This window comes from Pinus tabuliformis, chromosome 9, assembly GCF_031772625.1.
Source record: "Pinus tabuliformis cultivar Carrire ecotype Pingquan chromosome 9, CPIR1, whole genome shotgun sequence".
Taxonomy (NCBI): domain Eukaryota; kingdom Viridiplantae; phylum Streptophyta; class Pinopsida; order Pinales; family Pinaceae; genus Pinus; species Pinus tabuliformis.
In genome coordinates, this window is record NC_142307.1 from 1,045,056,294 (window position 1) to 1,045,081,968 (window position 25,675).

At 38.9% G+C, this 25,675-nt stretch overlaps 1 protein-coding gene across 2 annotated transcripts in view; it reads right to left on the reverse strand.

Annotated features, from left to right (window-relative positions):
* The window catches only part of LOC149152269 (rhodanese-like domain-containing protein 9, chloroplastic), a 327,951-nt gene that overhangs the window by 67,806 nt on the left and 234,470 nt on the right, over window positions 1-25,675 (reverse strand). For both annotated transcript variants that reach the window (XM_089441244.1, XM_089441245.1), the window contains exons 4-5: window positions 1,111-1,196; window positions 885-989 (exon numbers count right to left, since the gene is read on the reverse strand). In XM_089441244.1, coding sequence (XP_089297370.1) covers window positions 885-989; window positions 1,111-1,196 — 191 coding nt within the window. The remainder of the gene's footprint in view (window positions 1-884; window positions 990-1,110; window positions 1,197-25,675) is intronic.

Here is a 25,675-nt window from a genome sequence, read left to right on the forward strand (position 1 = left end):
CATTTATTTTCTTTCCACGTGCTTTAAAAGAAAGATTTGAGACCAAAATTGAAATGAAGAAAAATTCAAACTGATGAATGTCCAGAGGAAACTCTTACATCTTCTTATTGAGAACAGATTAAAGCTCTAAACCTCACTAAAATTTTCTAATTGGAGATTCAAGCATTGAGTCTCACGACACTTATTTCCACAAATGGTTCAAAGAGGTAAAATTTTAATGGAAGGCAATATTCACACATGGGCATGTCGCAAGGTCAAGAAATTGCTGTCCAAATTGATCACTCACCCACTTAATGTATTTTATTTGAGACATGGTCAAACTTGATCACTCTCCCACAGTTTTGTACTCCATCATATATTCATTTTCATTGTTAGTACTGTGCTCATATCAATTCCTCACCCCTTACTTTAGGGGACTTGAGTTGATTTTTGTGACACTGAGTTCTTCCCTGTCAGGGCCTGGGTTCATTTGCTAGCCATTTTAGCTTATGTAGACCAGGAGTTTCCTGGTATTCCTGTTGTCTAGATGGTGTAATCACTTTGAATTTGATATACGTATATTTTTCCTTAAGTAATATATGAAGCATTTAAAAAAAAGCAACAATGCACGTGAATCAAGCTCAAGATTATGTTGTTTCTTTCCTTAATTGGGTTCAAATGTTCTTGCATGTGAGCAAACAATGCTGCTGCTATCTCTAACAGTCACTAGTAAGAGCATTCCCAAAGTTGGTAAGGATCCAGAAACACATACAAGAGGGATCATCAAAAATGTCTCTTTAAAGTTTGAAATAAACACCAAAGAATTTTCCATGTTTATCAGTTCTATAAGATTTATTTACCTTTTCAGGCAGAATAAATGGATATTTTGAATGCAAGATTCTCACCTATAAGAAATGTGCCTAGAATGGCCGAGATCTTCCCCTGGATTGTGATCAGGCCTGCTTTACCTGCGTCTTGCAATTCTCTTGACCCATTTGTCTCAAATGTCCCTGTAAGAAAAGAAGGTGGTACCCGTATAAATGTTCACAAAATTCTCCAGCTTTTAATAATTTAATGTAAACATACAGCCTATCACCCCTTGTTGGAACTCAAAAAAATTCTATCCCCTACCTGGTTCCACTGATTGAAGACCAGAGGTAATGGAGGACATATTTTGATATCCTGCTTCTTCTAACTTTGTAGCTGCAAGATTAGACCTAGAAAATGCAATAAAAAGATATCTTAGAAGCCAAAATCAGGAAATCTTCGTAAGTAACCTAGACAATGTCTAATCTTCTCCATAAGTAGCATAGCTTTTAGTGAGAAAAACAAGTTGTCACCCCCTTTTATCTTCATCTGGATTCTATAAAGAAATGAATCTCAGACACGAGAGAACAAGAGTTGTTCTTGGTTCCTAACTAGAGACAAACTCTCGAGAATAGCCTATAGAGAAAGGGAAGGTGCAAACATCCTCAATGAATTATGTAGAAACCATATCAGGATTACCAGATAGTAAATCCTTTGATGTCAATGACTCTTCATATCTTGTGATATCTTACTTAAGAACCAAAGTCAACTATATTTGCTGCAAATAGAAATAAAAGTTATCTATATGTAATTCTAGACATGTCAAGAAAGGATATGCAAAAGACCATATAATATGATTCAACGGAGTATAATATGACTGTTTTCTGCAATTGCCTTAGAAAAGGAAGTGCTTGAAATTGGGTTGTGGATCAGTGGGGAGGTTGGTGGCATCTCAAGCCACCCGCCAACGTTCAAGTCACCTTGAGGCATGTATATGGTATCACCATTCATGACCCATTTTACCTATGAAATCAAGCCAGTTGGAATTTCACCCTTTGTGGACATGTTCGCCCTCCAAAAGCAGCCTGCACATGATTCTTTCTATACAGCATGAAGTATCATTTTCGAAAAGAAAAGAAAATGCTTGAATGATTATTTACAGTTGCCATAGTCAAAATTAAAAGTGAAAAACTGTGAGCAGAAATTGATCTTCCTCTTTCATATGTTGCTAAGGCCCAAAAGTATAATAAATATTTCAGAAATTGCATTTCTTTGAAGATATAAATGAAGTACATCATTTAAATTTTAATGACCACAAAGTACATGATGTCCTAAGAAGAATTAACCGCATTTGTGCAATTGCTTTTCTACAGTATCAGACTCCATTTGAGAATACTAGCAACATGCAGAAGCACTGTAATATCCCTTTTTTTAGATTATTCAATTTCTCATAAATTATTTTATGAAATTTCTTCAGAAAATGCACAAAATAATTCTTGCCAAGGATTTGGCAGAATTAAAACCAATACAAAGATTATATACAAATTTCACTGCAAAAATCCCATCTATTTACCTATTTATTACTAAAAAGGAGATTACATCAAATTCATTTGTAAGGAACCTGACAATAGACAAGATGGAGAAACTCGTTCTTCTTTAGAATTGCTCTATGGCTGGACTCCCTAGTCTACAATGAATGCTGCTACAACGTTCTAATAGTCACCCCAAAACTTTGTCTTTCCTCGCTAAGCACCACTAAAGAACCTAAAGTGGTTCTAACTCTTCACTGGCTAGGGTGGGTGTTTCACCACCGAAACTAGTGAACATTTAGATCCCTAGGGAGGATAGTCTCACCCCTGAAGATGATCCACACTTAGGGCTATAAACCCTCGCACAGATGCTCAGAGAGGCACAAAAACAACTCACCAAATCATCTACAGGCATAACCCCTATTGACCACTCCGTGTCAACTACCCTATAGCAGTGTACATAGCAGATGTGAAAATTTCTGAATCTTTACAAACAGAAATCCTACTGCAGTCACGGGTTTAGCATCTCCTACTTGTTATTACATTCAACAAGTTATTTAATTATTATAAACAGTGATGAAAAACACTATTGCAAACTACACTGACATACAGATCATAAACTGAAACAATATATGAAACAAACATAGAAGGGACACTGTTATTTTTGGACAATACATCCCCAGAAAAACCCAATGCGGGAAAACCGGTGCAGCAGATAGAGGGTCTATATTATTAAGCAAGCAGAATCTAAGTACAATTGGTTGCCTCTCACACCGTCTAACCTTTCAAAGAAATCACGGCAGCAAGAAATACAACGAGGGTTTACCTCATTCCTCCAGTCACAGCTGATCCAATGAGCGATCTAGCTCCTCTCGGCAAACACTGCGAAGTCCCTACACAATCACTATGTGGGCCAGTGTCTTGACTTTAGAAGACTGCGTCACCCCTTCTGCTGGATCGATTTACTGGATGAAGACTTTTGTTCAGCCCTCCCAGCTCTGAACCTTGCTTCTCCAGCAAAATCTCGGACTTCTGACAAATAATCTGCACTGCCACTGCAAGAGACCCTCTTGGCCTACATCAGCTCTGTGTGAGCCCCTCCTAGGTTGCGTAGGCCTCTACGCTGCCTCTCTAATGCTACTGCTGCCTCTCTGCCATGTACTCTTTGGCTCAGAACTCCTTTTCGATCCAAATCACTGCTTCTGCCCCTCTCACTGCAACTCAGATCACTTGTTCGATTTTCTCAGCAAACCACACCCCAGAAAAATCGAACTGACTGATCACTCGGTGTATCTCCAACTGACCCTCAAGCCTCCTCTTATACTTTTCATGTTAATGAATCAACGGGTGAGATTAAGTCCCTAATCAACGGCTAAGATTAAACTAGACTTGATGCTCATCTTTTAGAAGCTTCTCACCCATATTTTTATTCATACCCATTTTCCTAAGTTTAGACTTTAAACTTAGGAACCCCATTAAAAATATTAATTATTTTAATAAAACACAAATCGGGTCGAATTTCACCAAACGATTTCTGGGTCTTGGAGATCTCATATATTCCAACCCCTTCACAAAATTTCGAAGCTAGAGCACATCTGATGCTACCCAAAATCAACAGCAGATTCCATCATGCTCAAGCAGTGAAGATTATCTAGATTTCATCATCATCTTCATTGATCTTTTTGTAAAAGATGTCAACCCATTCAGCAAGTTTATAATGTAGATGATCCTAGTAAGGCCATGTAATGTCCCAAATAAAAAAAAAAATGGAACAAACACTTCACATAAAATCACCATTTACTTAACAGAAGATTGCCATGTAAACTTAAACAAATAGAGCACTGCAATCCCATAACACAATGAACAAGAAAATTCTCAGCTTTATTATATTAGATAAATTGGGGTTTACATGTTGATACAACCCATATAGCTGAGATAAACTGGCCTCAAGAATCTGCGCCCATGCTGTGCTGGCCCTCCACCAAAATTGAACTGCAATGCCACTGCTAAGCTCTCCTGTGAATTCTGGATGAATTCACCAAGGGGAGATGGGTACGCACCCAATCTCACTGAATCACCTGAGGGTTTCTGTCCTAGGGCTACTGCTGAAGTAGAGAACCAGGTTCTCAAACCTCTCCACAAAAGGAAAATACAAATCCAAGATATCCTTCAATGCTCTCCTGCTCCTCTTTTATAGATTTGATGGACCCCTCTAGAACCTTTTATTTTATTATTATTTTAATCATGGAGCACTTTTCCCTCTTTTATTTTAATTAAAATATTATTTTTAATGCGGGAAAAGGGTAAATTGGCAACCACATCTCCTCAAGTCACCAAAACTCACATCTAACCATCCCATCATGTAGATCTTCTTGTTCCGGTTCCGACGAGCTTTTACACTAAGGTGTTTTGTCAAGTATTCCTCCTGGAATGTCACCTTAAGCGTAATTAATTAAGGGCTCCTGTAGTCAGATATGATCCAAGAGTTTGGGCACCTCAAGGATCCTGCCCCTAGTATGTAGTCCTCCTAACTACATCTCGATGTCTCCCCATTGTTATCCTCCACAATGTCACAAGCTGAGAGGAATCAACCGAGGTAACCACAGCCATGCCTGGTAGCTAGCCCTACCAAACCAGAGAGGGCGCTCTCTATGGAATCATAGTCAGCAGCTGACTGAGATGTAAAGGATTTTATGCTAGATAGCTAGGCTCAGGCAGGTTTTGGAAAATTTAGGGTTTTTGATGTTGGATAAGGGAGAAAAACCAAGTAGCTAGGTCAGAGGGTGCTAGGTCTAGGCTTTGAGAATCAAATTTGCAGAGATGTAATGGTGCAAGGTAGGCATGCACTTTAGCACTTTAGGGTTGTCATTGTGTATATGGGAGATAGGTAGGGTTTCTAAACAAGCATGAATCTCATGAATTCGTTTATATCAGAAGAAAAATGAACAATAATGTGAAAGCTTCTCCAAAACAGAGCATTACATGAGTGAATTATGTTTATTATCTTAGGAAACAAGCACATGAAACATGGAAATGAAAGATACAATACATTCAAACTTATGATCATAGAAGGAAAAACACTGCTAAAACACATACCATAGGAATCCCACTATAATAGCTGCAAACTTTGTCTATTAGTTCTTGCCAAATTCTCAATTACACTAGCATTCAAGGCTTAATTCCACTGCATCCAACCCTTGAAAATGATTACAAAAGGCCTCATATAGGCTCTGAAGTCGAAATCCTCCCTAGGAGGTCGAATTTCCAGCAAATAAAGTCAAATACATGCACCTATTTGATCACTGCTACATACTAGGGAGGTTACTCAACCATTTCCTCTTTTATCTAACTATCACAAGATATTTATCCAAAGCATTAAAGGCACCTATTTACCCGTATAGTAACCCATTTAAATTTACATTTGACCATTTACATTCATCCACTTTCACCTTTTGGCTTTTACAAAATTCAAACTAGAAACTCTGAAAAATTACAGAGTGAAAATTTTAACTAAAACCTCAGAAAATTGCAGAAGCGTAGTGCCAAGTTTGAGGCCATTTTTAGGTGCCTTCTTTAAGTCAAAATAGAAATTTGAAAGAACAGTAAACTAGCTTTGTCTGTCTAGTTTCCAGATCATCTTGAATTTTAAAAAATGGCCCATGGGAAGGCCTCCAAAAACTCATTCTCCCAAGGTGTCTCCAGAAAGGTCGCACCAGCCAGCAAAAGGGTCACGCCTGTTGAGAGCTGATTTTGGTAGACGTTTAGGAGTCCATTCTGCATTTTGAAAGTTGGGTCAAGTAGCCCCACATGTCTACTTTCCAATGAGCCATCAAGATCCAAAAAATACCCATGGGAAGACCTCCAAAACTTGATTTTTCCAACCTTACTTAGAAGCGTCGCGCCAGTCTAGATTTAGTGGCAGAGGCATGAAAAAGGTGAGGTTTTTTGAGTTTCTGATCAAAATAGGAAGCTTTCATGCAAAACTAAGCTTAGATTTGGCATGTACTCATCATTATGCACTCATCCATGTAGGAAAAACTTCATTTGGATGTCCAGGGAAAAAGGGTCGTGCCTCTGCGCGACGCTTTTGTGTGCCATTTCCTGCAAAATTTAAGAAAATTTTCAAATTGCTCCAAAATTTTCAAAATTTTCTCCTTGGCTGCTATGGATGATAGGCTAAACATCCTTGGATGTTTTAGCCACCAATTTCATTCTTTTACCCCTTTTTCTTGACTCCCTTTGCTTGTCTTGGACTTCTTTCAGTCTTGTTTTCAATTTCTCAATTTTGATTTGTGCAATCTGATTCCTTGTTTGATAGCGGGAAGCCATGAGTTTATGTATCTTGTTATCTTTGTTGGACTTTTCAAGGAGTTTCTCCATATGATCATTGACCCTGCTTAGCCAATATTTCTTGTCTTCATTGATTTCTTTGTCAATGAGCTTTGATGTAGGGTTGGTAGAATTGGGCATCCAACTCTTGAGTTTTGAACCACTTTTCACCAATGTTGGGTATCCCAGTAGCTGCTGCTATGATATCAGCTGAGATAGAGAATGTGACCCCTGCAATTGTGACTTGATCCTTCTTAAGATGTGTGGCAAACAAACTAGTCAACTTAGCATGATATTTGACTTTTTTCAACTTGCTCACAAAACTCAAGACACCCTACATGCTGAAAACATTGCTTGGAGAGTGGTGAGGACATCAACTCCTGTGTATTGAGGAGTTCATACCTTGCCATTTTCCCACCCTTGTTGTAAGGCCTCCTTTCCTTCTCCATAGTAAACTTGTGAGTGCAAACCCTAGAGGGCAAAACAGGGGAAGGGAATGAGGGAATAGGATGAAGGGGTTAGGGAGTAGGAATGGGTGTAGGAAAAATTTATGAGATGGGGAGGGATGTTAGGGAACTTAGGGAAGTGGAGGGAAGTGAAAAGAGTGAGGGAATAGAGCTAGGGAATTTATACACAGTCCCAGCTATGAAGGTTGCCAAAAACGCAACGTAGGGCTAGGTTTTAGGTATAGAAGGCTTTAGGATTGAGAGTGAGGGGGTGTGAGGGTTTTAGGGGTGTGTTTGAGTGTGAGGGAGGATAAAATGTATAGGAATAGGGTTTGTAGGCTTGCAAACATGAAAAGGAGGGCTTCCCACAGAAAACACAGTGAGGTAGCTTGAGACCAATGTTTTGGAATATCTTTGGCCATAAAAATGCTGAGGAAGTGGTTGATGATGAATGAGATCTCTTTAGCAATGAAATGAGTGAGGAAATGAGTTATGATGGATGAGAGCTCCCTTGACAATGTGATGAATGGGAGGAATGAGAGAAAAACGGTCTTTATAGGCCATAGAACTCAACTTTGTAATGCTAGGGTGGCCCACCATAATTTCATTTTTCCTTTTGATATAAACTATGTACCCTGGAACTTTTTCATGCAGCTTTGAAACATAACTTACTACATCATTTTGAAGAGAATTACACTTAGAAACATAACTTTTTGATCAAACCCTACCACTACTCCTTCATTTCCTGATTTATTGAATGAAATGACAACCTTGATGACTCTAACCCTAATGACCTAGTGGAGACATTGAGTTGAATGAAGACCATGGTGACATGACTGAAATGATGATGATGATTTGTTCAATGATGGCACATCCAACTGAGTGATGGCAGTGACCGGACATGGAAATACCATGGTGACATAACTGAAATGATGATGATGACTTGTTCAATGATGGGACATCCAACTGAGTGATGGTAGTGACCGGACATGGAAATCTTGAAGGAGCAGCAGTAGACCTAGACACACTAGCCAGTGGCCAAATTTTATTCTGAAAACCTAGTGACATGATAAAATTTGACTTGAGACTCCTAACAAAACTTGGTAAAAGCATATTTGATCATTGGTGACAGGCAGAACTGACTAACACTAACACCCACCTCTTCTTTAGAGGTGCATGAGCATTCATGGCAGAGTCGTCATCAGTGTCGACTTCTTTCTCCGCCTTAGTTGGAGTTGCCTTGGAGTCGGAATCCTCTCCCTTGTTTTTCTTCCTTGGACACAGGGATGCATAATCTTCCAGCTCCCCACAACGGAAGCACTTCACCTTGGAGATGTCCTTCTTCCTCTTCCCTTGTTGCCCCGCAGATGCTAGAGCCACATCCTCCTCCTCCTCTTTCTTGATTCGACTTCCCTTGCCACTACTCCCCGCCTTGGTCAACCGTCTAATCTCTTCTTGGCGAAGAGCTGCCCACATCTCCTCCCATCCTGGAACAGTAGCTCTGCCCAAAATGCCTTGGACAAATGTCTCCCACTCCTCGAAGACTACATTCAGGACGGTCCTCACCATGAACTCTGGATCTGGTGTAGACCCTACGGAAGTAAGTTGGTCACGAATCTCCTACAATCTGAGAAGGAATAGATCTATCTGCTCCCCCTTCTACATCTGATACGACCGCAGCTGATTCTCCAATAGCATCTTCCGCTGCATGGAAGTGCCCTGATACAAGGTCATCAAAGTATCCCACATCTCCTTTGCTGTGTTCTTTTCAGCAATATGTGGTACGACATGATCTTTGACCCCGTCAAGGATTATGCACTTTGCCCTCGCCATTGCATCTTCATACTTCTCATTATCAACTGGGTCGACTGGGATAGCCACGGTTCTCAAGGCAAATCCCTTGATGCGATGTCGATCCAGGACTGCCAAGATCCTGGCCTTCCAGATGACAAAGTTGGAAGCCCCGTCCAACCTGTCTTGATCCCTCAGTCCATTCACTGCCATTTCCGCTCCTCTTCTGGACTCCCTTTGAGTTTCGACTTCCCTCCTGGAAATCTCCCTCTAAGTCCTGATTTCCCTGCTGGAAATCTTCCCGCCAAATGTCGAACCGCTCCTCTCCAATTCTCCATGCAACTACAACTCGGAGCTGGATTTCTTGGCTAGAAATCCGTTGTTGACAACTACCGGTCAACTACCCATGCAGTACCCTCCCCCTTTCCTTTGCAAAAAGGGACAGCACTTGAACGACGTGTCCATGCCAGCCTGCAGTCATCAGCAGCTTGATCAATTTAATTGTAAACCCAGTCTGCATGTATGAATTGTAAATAATCTTAGCAGATATGAGTCGTTTATGTAAATTGCCTGGGTGGACCTAGCTTTCTAATGATAATCTACGTCCGGGAAGGTTTTTCGTCTCACCGATCTATGATCGGCAGAGTTTTCCTTCAGCCTGACCCCAAAGCCGGGATGCATTTTGTTATTAGAACTTTAGGAGAATCCTAGTGTGTTAATCTGCTAGATTATAGTTGTGTCGCAGAAACTGGGTGATTTATGAGGGTCTATGATAAAGGGGTTTTCCCCCTTAAGATGTAAATTGTAAAAGTCATGATGTAATGTGTCTTGAGGGTTGGAAAATGTTTTAAATCCCCTCATGAGTCCTAAGTCCTAGGTCCTAGGTGATGTTTCCAAAGGCTTAGTTCGATGATCCATTTAAGAAAATAAATAAAATAATAAAATAAATAAAAATTAAAAAATGAAATAAATAAAAAATTATAAAATAAAGCAAAAACCCTAAATAATAAAATAATAATATTTTGAGTGAATGCATGCAAAATATTATTTTTAATAATAAGTTAACAATTTCGACGGATGAGATTAAGAGATGTCTTGATCCTCATCGACGGTCGAGATCATTTCACCATGGATCACTTGAACTAGCCGTTAGGATCATTTCCTTTAAATAGGGTGCTAGGGGTCATTTCAGATCATTGGATCTGTGAGTCTGGTACTGAAGAAGCTCTCTTGTAATCTGTTTTCTGGTTAATAAAAGAAGACTTTGGGGTCCAAATCTTGCTGGTGTTACTCTCTGGAAGTGCTGTGAGCTAATTTAGTTTCTGCATATTTTATGTTTCAGCCATTAATAATAGCTTATTGTAGAGTATTGTGAGCACAAGTATCTTGTTCACTTGCTAGGGTTTGAGTGGTGTTAGGGTTTCTGAAGTAATGGCAGGTATCTCCATTACTTTTTGAGATCTAGCAGCATTTTTGCCCTCTTTACTGATGGTTGTTCTGAGCTGTGCAGAAAACCCTTACTGAAGAAGATTGGTGGGCGTTTGGGGAAGTTCTCGGCTGAACCAGCCAACTCCCGCAAGCATTTTTTGCTGAGCCCAGTTGGATTTGATCCTGGGTCTATCATTCAGTTTATTTTTTTTCTAATTTGCATGAGAGATTTTCTGAAGTTCTTCATAGTGAAAATCTGAAATTTTTGTTCTTTAAAATACTTCTGTTCTTATTGCTGAATCTGGCTGTTAAGGGGCCAAAATCTGTAAATTAATCAAGCTGATCTAGGGTTTCAAATTTTTTGCTTCATGCGGTTTTCATTAGGGTCTTTTTTCCTTGAAATTGTAGGTTTTGAGAAATTCGTAAGGGTTTCTGGAGCTGGAAAGATCAAAAAATTTTATTTTTTAAAGTTATTGGATTACGGTTACTACAGTGCTCAAAGCAAGCTTCAGTCCTTTCACACAGCTACAGTTTAACTCTCATACAAAACTGCGCAGCTGCAACGACAAAGAGCAACGTTGAGTTCAGTATGCAGTAATGTTCTACAAATAAAAAGAGGGAAGGCAGGAATCAAAACATCAGCGTGCAAACATAAACATTTTAGGCGTCCCTGTCTGAAACTGAATAGCGCATTGAGTTTTTTTGGGCATATCGCTCCATATATCAGCCTGGTAAGTTCCGAACTGGTTCATGTTCATCGCTGTCATACTATTACGTTTACGCAGCCAGTCATCGAGCTCTGCCGGGTTACGATTCGGTCATTCCAGTCGTCCGCCATCGTGTTCACGCTTGCACATGGTAGGTTATCCGGCCAGGTACTTTCATTAGGCTTCAGCAGGTCAAATCGATTCTGTTGTTTTACCTTGCCGCCGTCACCATTCCTCATATCGAAATTTCTCTGCGTATTCAGTCTTTGAGCTTTTCTGGTGGGCGTCAGGGAATTTTGCTTGGGTTTCGATACATACGTTGGCGATCAAATCCCTCCAAGCCGAAGTCTCTACTGCCTTACGCAACCTTATCTCCTTGCAGCTATCGTTTCTCACTGTATCGTCCATCTCCTCCTCGCAAAACTCTCCCGCAGGCTTCTCGAACCTCTGCCGTCAGTCTCGATCCCATTAAATCGCGTTTTCATTGAGCCTTTTGTTGTTACGCTCATTCAATTATTTCGTAGAAATTCATGTGGTTTAGTTTGCGTAGGTTAGCAATAGTTTTTAGTTAAAATTCGATTTCATTATAGTTTCAATTTTATTTTTTTTAGATTTTAATTACCTTTTTTTAAATAGTTTCATTTTGTTAGATATAAACTCATAAAAAAAAATAATAATAATAATATTTTTCCTTTATATATTTTGATAGTTTATTTTTAGGCTTTGTTAGATTTTAGTTATTTAATTTTTTTTTTTTTTATATTTTTAGGATTTTACTTTGTTTAGATTTTATTTAATTTCACTTAGGGAAATTTTATTTGCCAGATCCAGTCGTTTTTAGTTTTGAAGATTCAAAATTACTGATGTGGAATAAATGTTTGATCATCTTAAAGATTAGATGCATGTGGTATCTGGCTAATGATTTACGATTTGCATGATTGTTTAAAGCATCTATTGAAAATTTTCTTAAATCACTAGATATTGCAAGAACGTTGTTGTTTCAACTGATATCTTGCGTCGTTCTAGCTTTCATGATGAATGCTTGCTCTGCATGGTTTATATTATTGCAGCATCTGATAATTAAATGATTAAATATTTACTCCACAAGGCACTGGTCTTTTACTTTTTTAAATCCATCTAGTGCTTATCATATCGTGTCTCGTGTCTCCCAGCCCAACTGTTTGGCAGTTGGTCTTCATCATCTCATAGGGTCTACCCCTCTTAGCCGCGGGAGACAGGCTTAAACGGAGGGATCGGGGATCAGAGTGATAGCCCTCGGTCTGAGCGTTGTCGTGTCAATCTGCGCGACAACATTTTTTGGCGCCGTTGTCGGGGACAGAGTTTTTCTATTCCTGGAGTTTCATCGACATTCATTTTCTCATCTTTCTCATCTCTCATTTTGAGCTGGCAGATTCAACCTTTGGGGTTATCATTTGGATCTTTTATTGCCTTATTTTTCGCCATATCAGTAGCATCTCTTCGGTTTGTTTCTTGTTTGGGTGGCGACTCCATTTTCTCATTTTTCCCAGACAAGAAGCTTTCCTCATATCTGCTTGTGGTTCCTTTTTGGATCTTAGAATCAGATTCATTGTTCAAGTGGCGACTCCACTTCTTTCATCTCTTGATTTTCTTGAGCAGAGATCTATTTATATCATCCATCTGATCCCTTATTATTCATCATGGATTATTCATTTAAACCATGTCGTTTTACTGACCGTCGCCATGATTTTCCGGAGGAGGTCATTTCTAAGTTACCTATTTTCTCGGGTGGTGATTCAATCGCTGTTAGAAGGCATCTAGGCTTGTTTACTCGCATAATGATCATATATTGTAGACCCCCTCAGTTTAATCATGAAGATATCAAAATGCGTCTATTTGTCCTTTCTTTAGAAGATGATGCTTTGAATTGGTTTAACAATTTTCCTAAGGATTCTTTCACTTCTTTACAAGACATTGTCAATGCTTTTAAAGATAGATATGGTTATCCAAACAGCTCGCCTTCTGCCCCTAAAATTGTGCAAAAGAAAGAAAGTAATCTTATAAAAGGTCCAGCGCTTGAAGAAAGTTTTCAAGATCAGAATGTGTCATCCACCGGAAATATCGCAGACCAAGTTCATGATAGTGGAAAATCAGGGACAAATGACAATGAAAAGGAGGAGCAAAAGCAAATTATACAAGATCTAATGATGCTGGTGAAAAATATGGAGAGCAATCAAAATAATTACGTTAATGATGTCAAAACTTTATGCACCCACCTGGAAAAACGTAATAGGGAGATGGACATCATGCAAAATAAGCGTACTAAAGAAATTGAGGCCATGAAGACTAATCATGAAACAGAAATTAGATTCATGCAAAGCAAAATGTCAAGCTTAGAAGAAAATATGATGACCATGAAAGCTGATCATGATAGGGAAATTGATTCTATGCAAAACAAGTTATTAACTATGGATGAAGAAATGACTATCATGACGTTCAATCATAATAATCAGTTGGCTAACATGCAAGCAAATCATAGAGAAGAAATAAATTCCATGCAGCATTGCTTGATGAACATGAAGGAAAAGAACGATAAAGTAATAAAAGACATGGAAGAACATCATGCCAGACAAATCAGTGCTATAAAGGTTGAACACTCTAGTCAGATGGATGCCATTAAAATACAAGCTCAAAAGTTTCAACAATGGTCAAAGGATAAGAGAAACCAGGGGACATCAACAGAGCAGGAGCCTTCTCATTTGTTGCAACAAGTTCCATCTTATTATGAGGAGGTCATTGATTCGATTGAAAGGTGGTTAATTGAAGGAGATCCAGATAGACTTAAAAACGACAAAGATCAGATGCAGGATAAAGAAAGACATATCACGCATACTTCATCTGATAGTTTTGAAACAGAAAGTTCCATGTCATCAGTAATTCAACCTGCCAGAAAGAAGAAGCGCAAAAGAAAGAAAATGAGACGAAGATTTGATGCATCAGACGGCCGCGAGCAGCTTGATTTTCGGATAGGAAAAAGTCCTATCATATGCAGAATTGGACATGGCACATCCGACAAGCAGCCGACAGATTTGCCTGAAAGCAGGCAAATGTTCAGTATACACTATATTGAACACATCTGATGCCATGGGGCATCCTTTGTATTGTATTTCTAACCCTACTTGTCATTTCAGCATTTTCATTTCGGTTTTAGGATTAGATTTGCTTTTCTAGATAGTTAATAAATGAAGAGATTTTATCTTTCCTGTGCTTAATGTATATGATGATTTTTGGACGGACGCTACTTATATTTTGTTGTGTCTTGCATGGATGCAGATTCTGGATTCTCACATTCCTATAGAGCAGCAACGTATCCCCAAGTAGAGCCAGATGTTGACCACTATCGGCCAACGACCCATGCAGTACCCTCCCCCTTTTCTATGCAAAAAGGGACAGCACCTGAACGACGTGTCCGTGCCAGACTGCAGTCATCAGCAGCTTGATCAATTTAATTGTAAACCCAGTCTGCATGTATGAATTGTAAATAATCTTAGCAGATATGAGTCGTTTATGTAAATTGCCTGGGTGGACCTAGCTTTCTAATGATAATCCACCTCCCGGAAGGTTTTTCGTCTCACTGATCTATGATCGGCAGAGTTTTCCTTCAGCCTGACCCCAAAGCCGGGATGCATTTTGTTATTAGAACTTTAGGAGAATCCTAGTGTGTTAATCTGCTAGATTATAGTTGTGTCGCAGAAACTGGGTGATTTATGAGGGTCTATGATAAAGGGGTTTTCCCCCTTAAGATGTAAATTGTAAAAGTCATGATGTAATGTGTCTTGAGGGTTGGAAAATGTTTTAAATCCCCTCATGAGTCCTAAGTCCTAGGTCCTAGGTGATGTTTCCAAAGGCTTAGTTCGATGATCCATTTAAGAAAATAAATAAAATAAATAAAAATTATAAAATTATAAAATTATAAAATGAAATAAATAAAAAATTATAAAAAAATTATAAAATAAAGCAAAAGCCCTAAATAATAAAATAATAATATTTTGAGTGAATGCATGCAAAATATTATTTTTAATAATAAGTTAACAATTTTGACGGATGAGATTAAGAGATGTCTTGATCCTCATCGACGGTCGAGATCATTTCACCATGGATCACTCGAACTAGCCGTTAGGATCATTTCCTTTAAATAGGGTGCTAGGGGTCATTTCAGATCATTGGATCTGTGAGTCTGGTACTGAAGAAGCTCTCTTGTAATCTGTTTTCTGGTTAATAAAAGAAGACTTTGGGGTCCAAATCTTGCTGGTGTTACTCTCTGGAAGTGCTGTGAGCTAATTTAGTTTCTGCATATTTTATGTTTCATCCATTAATAATAGCTTATTGTAGAGTATTGTGAGCACAGGTATCTTGTTCACTTGCTGGGGTTTGAGTGGTGTTAGGGTTTCTGAAGTAATGGCAGGTATCTCCATTACTTTTTGGGATCTAGCAGCATTTTTTCCCTCTTTACTGATGGTTGTTCTGAGCTGTGCAGAAAACCCTTACTGAAGAAGATTGGTGGGCGTTTGGGGAAGTTCTCAGCTGAACCAGCCAACTCCCGCAAGCATTTTTTGCTGAGCCGAGTTGGATTTGATCCTGGGTCTATCATTCAGTTTATTTTTTTTCTAATTTGCATGAGAGATTTTCTGAAGTTCTTCATAGTGAAAATCTGAAATTTTTGTTCTTTAAAATACTTCTGTTCTTATTGCTGAATCTGGCTGTTAAGGGGCCAAAATCTGTAAATTAATCAAGCTGATCTAGGGTTTCAAATTTTTTGCTTCATGCAGTTTTCATTAGGGTTTTTTTTCCTTGAAATTGCAGGTTTTGAGAAATTCGTAAGGGTTTCTGGAGTTGGAAAGATCAAAAAAATTTCTTTTTTAAAGTTATTGGATTACGATTACTACAGCACTCAAAGCAAGCTTCAGTCCTCTCACACAGCTGCAGTTTAACTCTCATACAAAACTGCGCAGCTGCAACGACAAAGAGCAACGTTGAGTTCAGTATGCAGTAATGTTCTACAAATAAAAAGAGTGAAGGAAGGAATCAAAACATCAGCGTGCAAACATAAACATTTTAGGCGTCCCTGTCTCAAACTGAATAGCGCATTGAGTTTTTTTTTGGGCATATCGCTCCATATATCAGCCTGGTAAGTTCCAAACTGGTTCATGTTCATCGTTGTCATACTATTACATTTACGCAGCCAGTCATCGAGCTCTGCAGGGTTACGATTCGGTCATTCCAGTCGTCCGCCATCGTGTTCACGCTTGCACATGGTAGGTTATCCGGCCAGGTATTTTCATTAGGCTTCAGCAGGTCAAATTGATTCCGTTGTTTTACCTTGCCGCCGTCACCATTCCTCATGTCGAAATTTCTCTGCGTATTCAGTCTTTGAGCTTTTCTGGTGGGGGTCAGGGAATTTTGCTTGGGTTTCGATACATACGTTGGCGATCAAATCTCGCCAAGCCGAAGTCTCTGGTGCCTTACGCAACCTTATCTCCTTGCAGCTATCGTTTCTCACTGTATCGTCCATCTCCTCCTCGCAAAACTCTCCCGCAGGCTTCTCGAACCTCTGCCGTCAGTCTCGATCCCATTAAATCGCGTTTTCATTGAGCCTTTTGCTTTTACGCTCATTCAATTATTTCGTAGAAATTCATGTGGTTTAGTTTGCGTAGGTTAGCAATAGTTTTTAGTTAAAATTCGATTTCATTATAGTTTCAAGTTTATTTTTTTTAGATTTTAATTACCTTTTTTTAAATAGTTTCATTTTGTTCGATATAAACTCATAAAAAATAATAATAATAATAATAATAATTTTCCTTTATATATTTTGATAGTTTATTTTTAGGCTTTGTTAGATTTTAGTTATTTAATTTTTTTTTTAATTTTTATATTTTAGTTTAGGATTTTACTTTGTTTAGATTTTAATTTAATTTCACTTTTAAAAAAAAAAAATTGAAAAAATATAAAAAAAAATTTGGAAATTTTATTTGCCAGATCCAGTCGTTTTTAGTTTTGAAGATTCAAAATTACTGATGTGGAATAAATGTTTGATCATCTTAAAGATTAGCTGCATGTGGTATCTGGCTAATGATTTACGATTTGCATGATTGTTTAAAGCATCTATTGAAAATTTTCTTAAATCACTGGATATTGCAAGAACGTTGTTGTTTCAACTGATATCTTGCGTCGTTCTAGCTTTCATGATGAATGCTTGCTCTGCATGGTTTATATTATTGCAGCATCTGATAATTAAATGATTAAATATTTACTCCACAAGGCACTGGTCTTTTACTTTTTTAAATCCATCTAGTGCTTATCATATCGTGTCTCGTGTCTCCCAGCCCAACTGTTTGGCAGTAGGTCTTCATCATCTCATAGGATCTACCCCCCTTAGCCGCGGGACACAGGCTTAAACGGAGGGATCGGGGATCAGAGTGAAAACCCCGGGTCTGAGCGTTGTCGTGTCAATCTACGCGACAACATTTTTTGGCGTCGTTGCCGGGGACAGAGTTTTTCTGTTCCTGGAGTTTCATCGACATTCAATTTCTCATCTTTCTCATCTCTCATTTTGAGCTGGCAGATTCAACCTTTGGGGTTATCATTTGGATCTTTTATTGCCTTATTTTTCGCCATATCAGTAGCATCTCTTCGGTTTGTTTCTTGTTTGGATGGCGACTCCATTTTCTCATTTTTCCCAGACAAGAAGCTTTCCTCATATCTGCTTGTGGTTCCTTTTTGGATCTTAGAATCAGATTCATTGTTCAAGTGGCGACTCCACTTCTTTCATCTCTTGATTTTCTTGAGCAGAGATCTATTTCTATCATCCATCTGATCCCTTATTATTCATCATGGATTATTCATTTAAACCATGTCGTTTTACTGACCGTCGCCATGATTTTCCGGAGGAGGCCATTTCTAAGTTACCTATTTTCTCGGGTGGTGATTCAATCGCTGTTAGAAGGCATCTAGGCTTGTTTACTCGCATAATGATTATATATTGTAGACCCCCTCAGTTTAATCATGAAGATATCAAAATGCGTCTATTTGTCCTTTCTTTAGAAGATGATGCTTTGAATTGGTTTAACAATTTTCCTAAGGATTCTTTCACTTCTTTACAAGACATTGTCAATGCTTTTAAAGATAGATATGGTTATCCAAACAGCTCGCCTTCTGCCCCTAAAATTGTGCAAAAGAAAGAAAGTAATCTTATAAAAGGTCCAGCTGTTGAAGAAAGTTTTCAAGATCAGAATGTGTCATCCACCGGAAATATCGCAGACCAAGTTCATGATAGTGGAAAATCAGGGACAAATGACAATGAAAAGGAGGAGCAAAAGCAAATTATACAAGATCTAATGACGCTGGTGAAAAATATGGAGAGCAATCAAAATAATTACGTTAATGATGTCAAAACTTTATGCACCCACCTGGAAAAACGTAATAGGGAGATGGAGATCATGCAAAATCAGCATACTAAAGAAATTGAGGCCATGAAGACTAATCATGAAACAGAAATTAGATTCATGCAAAGCAAAATGTCAGGCTTAGAAGAAAATATGATGACCATGAAAGCTGATCATGATAGGGAAATTGATTCTATGCAAAACAAGTTATTAACTATGGATGAAGAAATGACTATCATGACGTTCAATCATAATAATCAGTTGGCTAACATGCAAGCAAATCATAGAGAAGAAATAAATTCCATGCAGCATTGCTTGATGAACATGAAGGAAAAGAACGATAAAGTAATAAAAGACATGGAAGAACATCATGCCAGACAAACCAGTGCTATAAAGGTTGAACACTCTAGTCAGATGGATGCCATTAAAATACAAGCTCAAAAGTTTCAACAATGGTCAAAGGATAAGAGAAACCAGGGGACATCAACAGAGTAGGAGCCTTCTCATTTGTTTCAACAAGTTCCATCTTATTATGAGGAGGTCATCGATTCGATTGAAAGGTGGTTAATTGAAGGAGATCCAGATAGACTTAAAAACGACAAAGATCAGATGGAGGATAAAGAAAGACATATCACGCATACTTCATCTGATAGTTTTGAAACAGAAAGTTCCATGTCATCAGTAATTCAACCTGCCAGAAAGAAGAAGCGCAAAAGAAAGAAAATGAGACGAAGATTTGATGCATCAGACGGCCGCGAGCAGCTTGATTTTCGGATAGGAAAAAGTCCTACCATATGCAGAATTGGACATGGCACATCCAACAAGCAGCCGACAGATTTGCCTGAAAGCAGGCAAATGCTCATTATACACTATATTGAACACATCTGATGCCATGGGGCATCCTTTGTATTGTATTTCTAACCCTACTTGTCATTTCAGCATTTTCATTTCAGTTTTAGGATTAGATTTGCTTTTCTAGATAGTTAATAAATGAAGAGCTTTTATCTTTCCTGTGCTTAATGTATATGATGATTTTTGGACGGACGCTACTTATATTTTGTTGTGTGTTGCATGGATGCAGATTCTGGATTCTCACATTCCTACAGAGCAGCAACGTGTCCCCAAGTAGAGCCAGATGTTGACCACTACCGGTCAACTACCCATGCAGTACCCTCCCCCTTTTCTTTGCAAAAAGGGACAGCACCTGAACGACGTGTCCGTGCCAGCCTGCAATCATCAGCAGCTTGATCAATTTAATTGTAAACCCAGTCTGCATGTAATAATTGTAAATAATCTTAGCAGATATGAGTCGTTTATGTAAATTGCCTGGGTGGACCTAGCTTTCTAATGATAATCTACGTCCCGGAAGGTTTTTCGTCTCACCAATCTATGATCGGCAGAGTTTTCCTTCAGCCTGACCCCAAAGCCGGGATGCATTTTGTTATTAGAACTTTAGGAGAATCCTAGTGTGTTAATCTGCTAGATTATAGTTGTGTCGCAGAAACTGGGTGATTTATGAGGGTCTATGATAAAGGGGTTTTCCCCCTTAAGATGTAAATTGTAAAAGTCATGATGTAATATGTCTTGAGGGTTGGAAAATGTTTTAAATCCTCTCATGAGTCCTAAGTCCTAGGTCCTAGGTGATGTTTCCAAAGGTTTAGTTCGATGATCCATTTAAGAAAATAAATAAAATAATAAAATAAATAAAAATTAAAAAATGAAATAAATAAAAAATTATAAAATAAAGCAAAAACCCTAAATAATAAAATAATAATATTTTGAGTGAATGCATGCAAAATATTATTTTTAATAATAAGTTAACAATTTCGACGGATGAGATTAAGAGATGTCTTGATCTCATCGACGGTCGAGATCATTTCACCATGGATCACTCGAACTAGCCGTTAGGATCATTTCCTTTAAATAGGGTGCTAGGGGTCATTTCAGATCATTGGATCTGTGAGTCTGGTACTGAAGAAGCTCTCTTGTAATCTGTTTTCTGGTTAATTAAAGAAGACTTTGGGGTCCAAATCTTGCTGGTGTTACTCTCTGGAAGTGCTGTGAGCTAATTTAGTTTCTGCATATTTTATGTTTCAGCCATTAATAATAGCTTATTGTAGAGTATTGTGAGCATAGGTATCTTGTTCACTTGGTAGGGTTTGAGTGGTGTTAGGGTTTCTGAAGTAATGGCAGGTATCTCCATTACCTTTTGGGATCTAGCAGCATTTTTGCCCTCTTTACTGATGGTTGTTCTGAGTTGTGCAGAAAACCCTTACTGAAGAAGATTGGTGGGTGTTTGGGGAAGTTCTCGGCTGAACCAGCCAACTCCCGCAAGCATTTTTTGCTGAGCCGAGTTGGATTTGATCCTGGGTCTATCATTCAGTTTATTTTTTTTCTAATTTGCATGAGAGATTTTCTGAAGTTCTTCATAGTGAAAATCTGAAATTTTTGTTCTTTAAAATACTTCTGTTCTTATTGCTGAATCTGGCTGTTCAGGGGCCAAAATCTGTGAATTAATCAAGCTGATCTAGGGTTTCAAATTTTTTGCTTCATGCGGTTTTCATTAGGGTCTTTTTTCCTTGAAATTGCAGGTTTTGAGAAATTCGTAAGGGTTTCTGGAGCTGGAAAGATCAAAAAATTTTCTTTTTTAAAGTTATTGGATCACGGTTACTACAGCGCTCAAAGCAAGCTTCAGTCCTTTCACACAGCTGCAGTTTAACTCTCATACAAAACTGCGCAGCTGCAACGACAAAGAGCAACGTTGAGTTCAGTATGAAGTAATGTTCTACAAATAAAAAGAGGGAAGGCAGGAATCAAAACATCAGCATGCAAACATAAACATTTTAGGCATCCCTGTCTGAAACTGAATAGCGCATTGAGTTTTTTTTTGGGCATATCGCTCCATATATCATCCTGGTAAGTTCCGAACTGGTTCATGTTCATCGCTATCATACTATTACATTTACGCAGCCAGTCGTCGAGCTCTGCAGGGTTACGATTCGGTCATTCCAGTCATCCGCCATCGTGTTCACGCTTGCACATGGTAGGTTATCCGGCCAGGTATTTTCATTAGGCTTCAGCAGGTCAAATCGATTCCATTGTTTTACCTTGCCGCCGTCACCATTCCTCATATCGAAATTTCTCTGCGTATTCAATCTTTGAGCTTTTCTGGTGGGCGTCAGGGAATTTTGCTTGGGTTTCGATACATACGTTGGTGATCAAATCCCTCCAAGCCGAAGTCTCTGCTGCCTTATGCAACCTTATCTCCTTGCAGCTATCGTTTCTCACTGTATCGTCCATCTCCTCGCAAAACTCTCCCGCGGGCTTCTCAAACCTTTGCCGTCAGTCTCGATCCCATTAAATCGCGTTTTCATTGAGCCTTTTGTTGTTACGCTCATTCAATTATTTCGTAGAAATTCATGTGGTTTAGTTTCCGTAGGTTAGCAATAGTTTTTAGTTAAAATTCGATTTCATTAGAGTTTCAATTTTTTTTTTTTTAGATTTTAATTACATTTTTTTAAATAGTTTCATTTTGTTAGATATAAACTCATAATAATAATAATAATAATAATAATAATAATAATTTTCCTTTATATATTTTGATAGTTTATTTTTAGGCTTTGTTAGATTTTAGTTATTTAAATTTTTTTTTTAATTTTTATATTTTAGTTTAGGATTTTACTTTGTTTAGATTTTAATTTAATTTCACTTTTAAAAAAAAAAAATTGAAAAAATATAAAAAAAAAATTGGAAATTTTATTTGCCAGATCCAGTCGTTTTTAGTTTTGAAGATTCAAAATTACTGATGTGGAATAAATGTTTGATCATCTTAAAGATTAGCTGCATGTGGTATCTGGCTAATGATTTACGATTTGCATGATTGTTTAAAGCATCTATTGAAAATTTTCTTAAATCACTGGATATTGCAAGAACGCTGTTGTTTCAACTGATATCTTGCATCGTTCTAGCTTTCATGATGAATGCTTGCTCTGCATGGTTTATATTATTGCAGCATCTGATAATTAAATGATTAAATATTTACTCCACAAGGCACTGGTCTTTTACTTTTTTAAATCCATCTAGTGCTTATCATATCGTGTCTCGTGTCTCCCAGCCCAACTGTTTGGCAGTTGGTCTTCATCATCTCATAGGGTCTACCCCCCTTAGCCGCGGGAGGCAGGCTTAAACGGAGGGATCGGGGATCAGAGTGACAGCCCCCGGTCTGAGCGTTGTCGTGTCAATCTGCGCGACAACATCCGTCAAGGTAGCAACTCCCTCTACCTTGGTTTTGTCCCGTTAGGCACTGTTTTGCTTCGACAGAAACAACACTCCACCAGCTTCCCAACCACAATCTACCCACAACTCCCTATGCCCCGGCAACTGAAGAAACTGAGCCTTCTAGCTCTGCGCAATCCCGATAAAGGCTGAATCGCTCCTCTAGCCAACTGCGTCAATCCTACCTGGTTGAGTAGGATGACGTGGCTCTTCGTGAGCCTCTTCTACCTCTGCGCTAGCCCTCTCTTTCGCTCGAAATGATGATGTGGGCCCTCTGTGTCACTTTTTCTCTGCTGCTTCTGCTTTGGAACAATGTTGTCTCTCGGGACAATTTCTAATGCTACAAATTCTTCAGATTACTGTTGGTGCCTTCAGTCCTCCTGTGATCTGCAATGCTCTGATAGCATGTTGAAATTTCTAAGTCTGACACGTTAGAAATCCCTACTGCATTATCTGGTTTATTTCTCCTACTTGTTTATTCCATTAACAAGTTATTTATAAATATAAATATTGAAATAAACACAAATACAGCCTTAACTCATATACAGATTAGCAACTGAATACTGAGACAAATATAAGGGACATCGTTATTTTTGGACAATTGTCCTTGGAAAAAACCCAATGCGGGAAAATCAGTGGAACAGTTCTAAGGGTTTTATTATTATAAAAAATCTTAAGTACAACTAGGGTGCCAGAAATGGCTCACCCAATAGAGATTGTTACACGACAGTAATACCTCTTCTCGGAGACAGATATTCAGCTTCTCAGCTCTAGTTTGCCCCACGAAAATTCCTCTCGCGCTTCCTCTTGGCCCTGCGTCAGCCTTGCTAGCTTTAGCTCCTCTGCTGAAGCCTTTGCGCCAGCCTCCTGGCTCTCTGCGTCAGCTCTTGACCCCTCGCGTCACCCACGCATGTCTCTCTTCCTCTGTGCGAACCCCAGTTGTCTCTGTGTAGTCCCCCGCTGCCTCTGCGTAGCTCCTATTGTCGCTGCGTAGCTCTAGCCGCCTCTGTGCCAACCTCTTCAGTCACTGTGCTGACCCTTTGGCACTATCTCTGCCTCTAAGCTATGTACTCACTGTCCCTCACTGCAACAGACCACTAGTTCGAATTTTCTCAACAAACCCCGCTCCAAAAAATCAAACTGACTGATCAACTTGGTGTGTCTCCAACTGACCCTCAAGCCTCCTCTTATACTTTTCCTGTTGAATCTTCAACGACCGAGATTAAGTCTCTAATCAATGGCTAAGAATAGATTTGGCTTGATCCATGTCATTTAGAACATTCTCACCCAGTTTTATATTAATACCCATTAATATTTTAATTTTCCTAAGTTTAGACTTAGGAACCCCATTAAAAATATTAATTATTTTAATATCTCTCCAACCGGGTGGAATTTCCCCAAACCATTTATGGGTCTTGGATATCTTATGTGCTTTAACCTATCCACCAATTTTCATGGCTAGAGCACATCCGATGCTACCACAAATCAACATCTACTATCAGCTTGAAAACTCTCCTCATAACATCATCATTGTAACGAGCTATAGGGGCAATTAGTCTAATGATGTCATTGAGACAAGATGCAACTAGAAGTCTAACCCCTTCACAAGGTTCCTACAAGAACTTGTGTTGTATGAGAGCAAGAATAGCTAGTTGTAATATTCCTAATTGGCCATGGCTAATTGGAATATTCGATTTTGCTCAATTTTTCCTTCTATAGTTATTTATAAATAAAAAGGTGAGGAAAAGGGGGACATAACTCACCTTTAGAATATATTCACTCCCTAGTAGCACAATGTTGTGACTTTAAGGGGAGCCAAGGGGGCCAAAGGACCACGCAGAAATGGGGCCCACGCAAACACTTGGAAGGACTGCGCAGATGGCAAGGAACACGTGGCAAGAGAGGGATTACATTGGAGGAGGTGGGCCCTAGGATTGAGAGAGGCCAACGCTATAAAGGAGAGAGGAGCCTCCTCATTTTGTCATTCGATTATGTTGCATTTGAGCTAGTCACTTCGACTTAGAGCACGCTGGCTGTTTAGCCTGTCTGCAGCACTGTTTAGTGCATTGAGTGTCTCCGTTCGGAGATCTCACCCTTAGCCCTGGGAGACTTCAAGTGCCTACTCGGGCAAGGTAGTTTTCAGTAGTCTTTTGCAGGAGGATTGATCTTTGGAGTGAGGAGGAACTGAGCATTTTGGATAACTGCACAGTCTTGAGAGAGGGACGCAGTTCTTTTGGTGGGAGTTCCGGATTGAGGGTTTTGCAGAGGATTTTAGCTTGGAGATTGAGCAAGGGATCAACTCTTTCATATTGGGGGATTTTGGCAAAGTTTTGGGCTGAGTTTTGGTGGATTCTATTCAGTGGTAGCGCAGAGCCTTGAGGGACAGCGTAGATCCCCAAGGGGGTGATTTTCGGGGGTCGGATATTTCAGAAAAGCTTTTTGGGTTTTTCTGGGTTTCTTGAGTAGAGTCTGATTCTAGAGTTTCAGCATTTTCTGAGGAGGGGAAGAACCCCAAATCCTCATTTGATTTCCAGTAGTAACAACAGCATGACAGTTTTCCAGCAGCTTGGATGCAGTTTAGAGAGAGGCCATTCCTTTGCTATTCTGAGTGTATTTCTTCACTTGCCTTGTGCAAGTCGAGGTGCCATCTTTCTGATCACCTCCTGTACTCATTACATTACTCAGTATAATAAAATGGCTTAGCATTTCTCGAGTATCTGCTTGTATTCCGTGTTTATATTATTATATGTTGCAGCACTGTTATTTTCTTTTCCCGAATACCGTATCATTTGCACGTATTGGGTTGGAGTTTGCTTGTGTTTGAGGGATATCTCTGATAAGGGATATTACACTAGTTTTAGGGCCCAAATCAATTTCTTCCCTTCTAACTGGTTCACTTCATAAATGAGTGCATCTAGTTCATCCAGTTTGAAAAGGACTTTCCATGTGGCCTTCGTATGTTT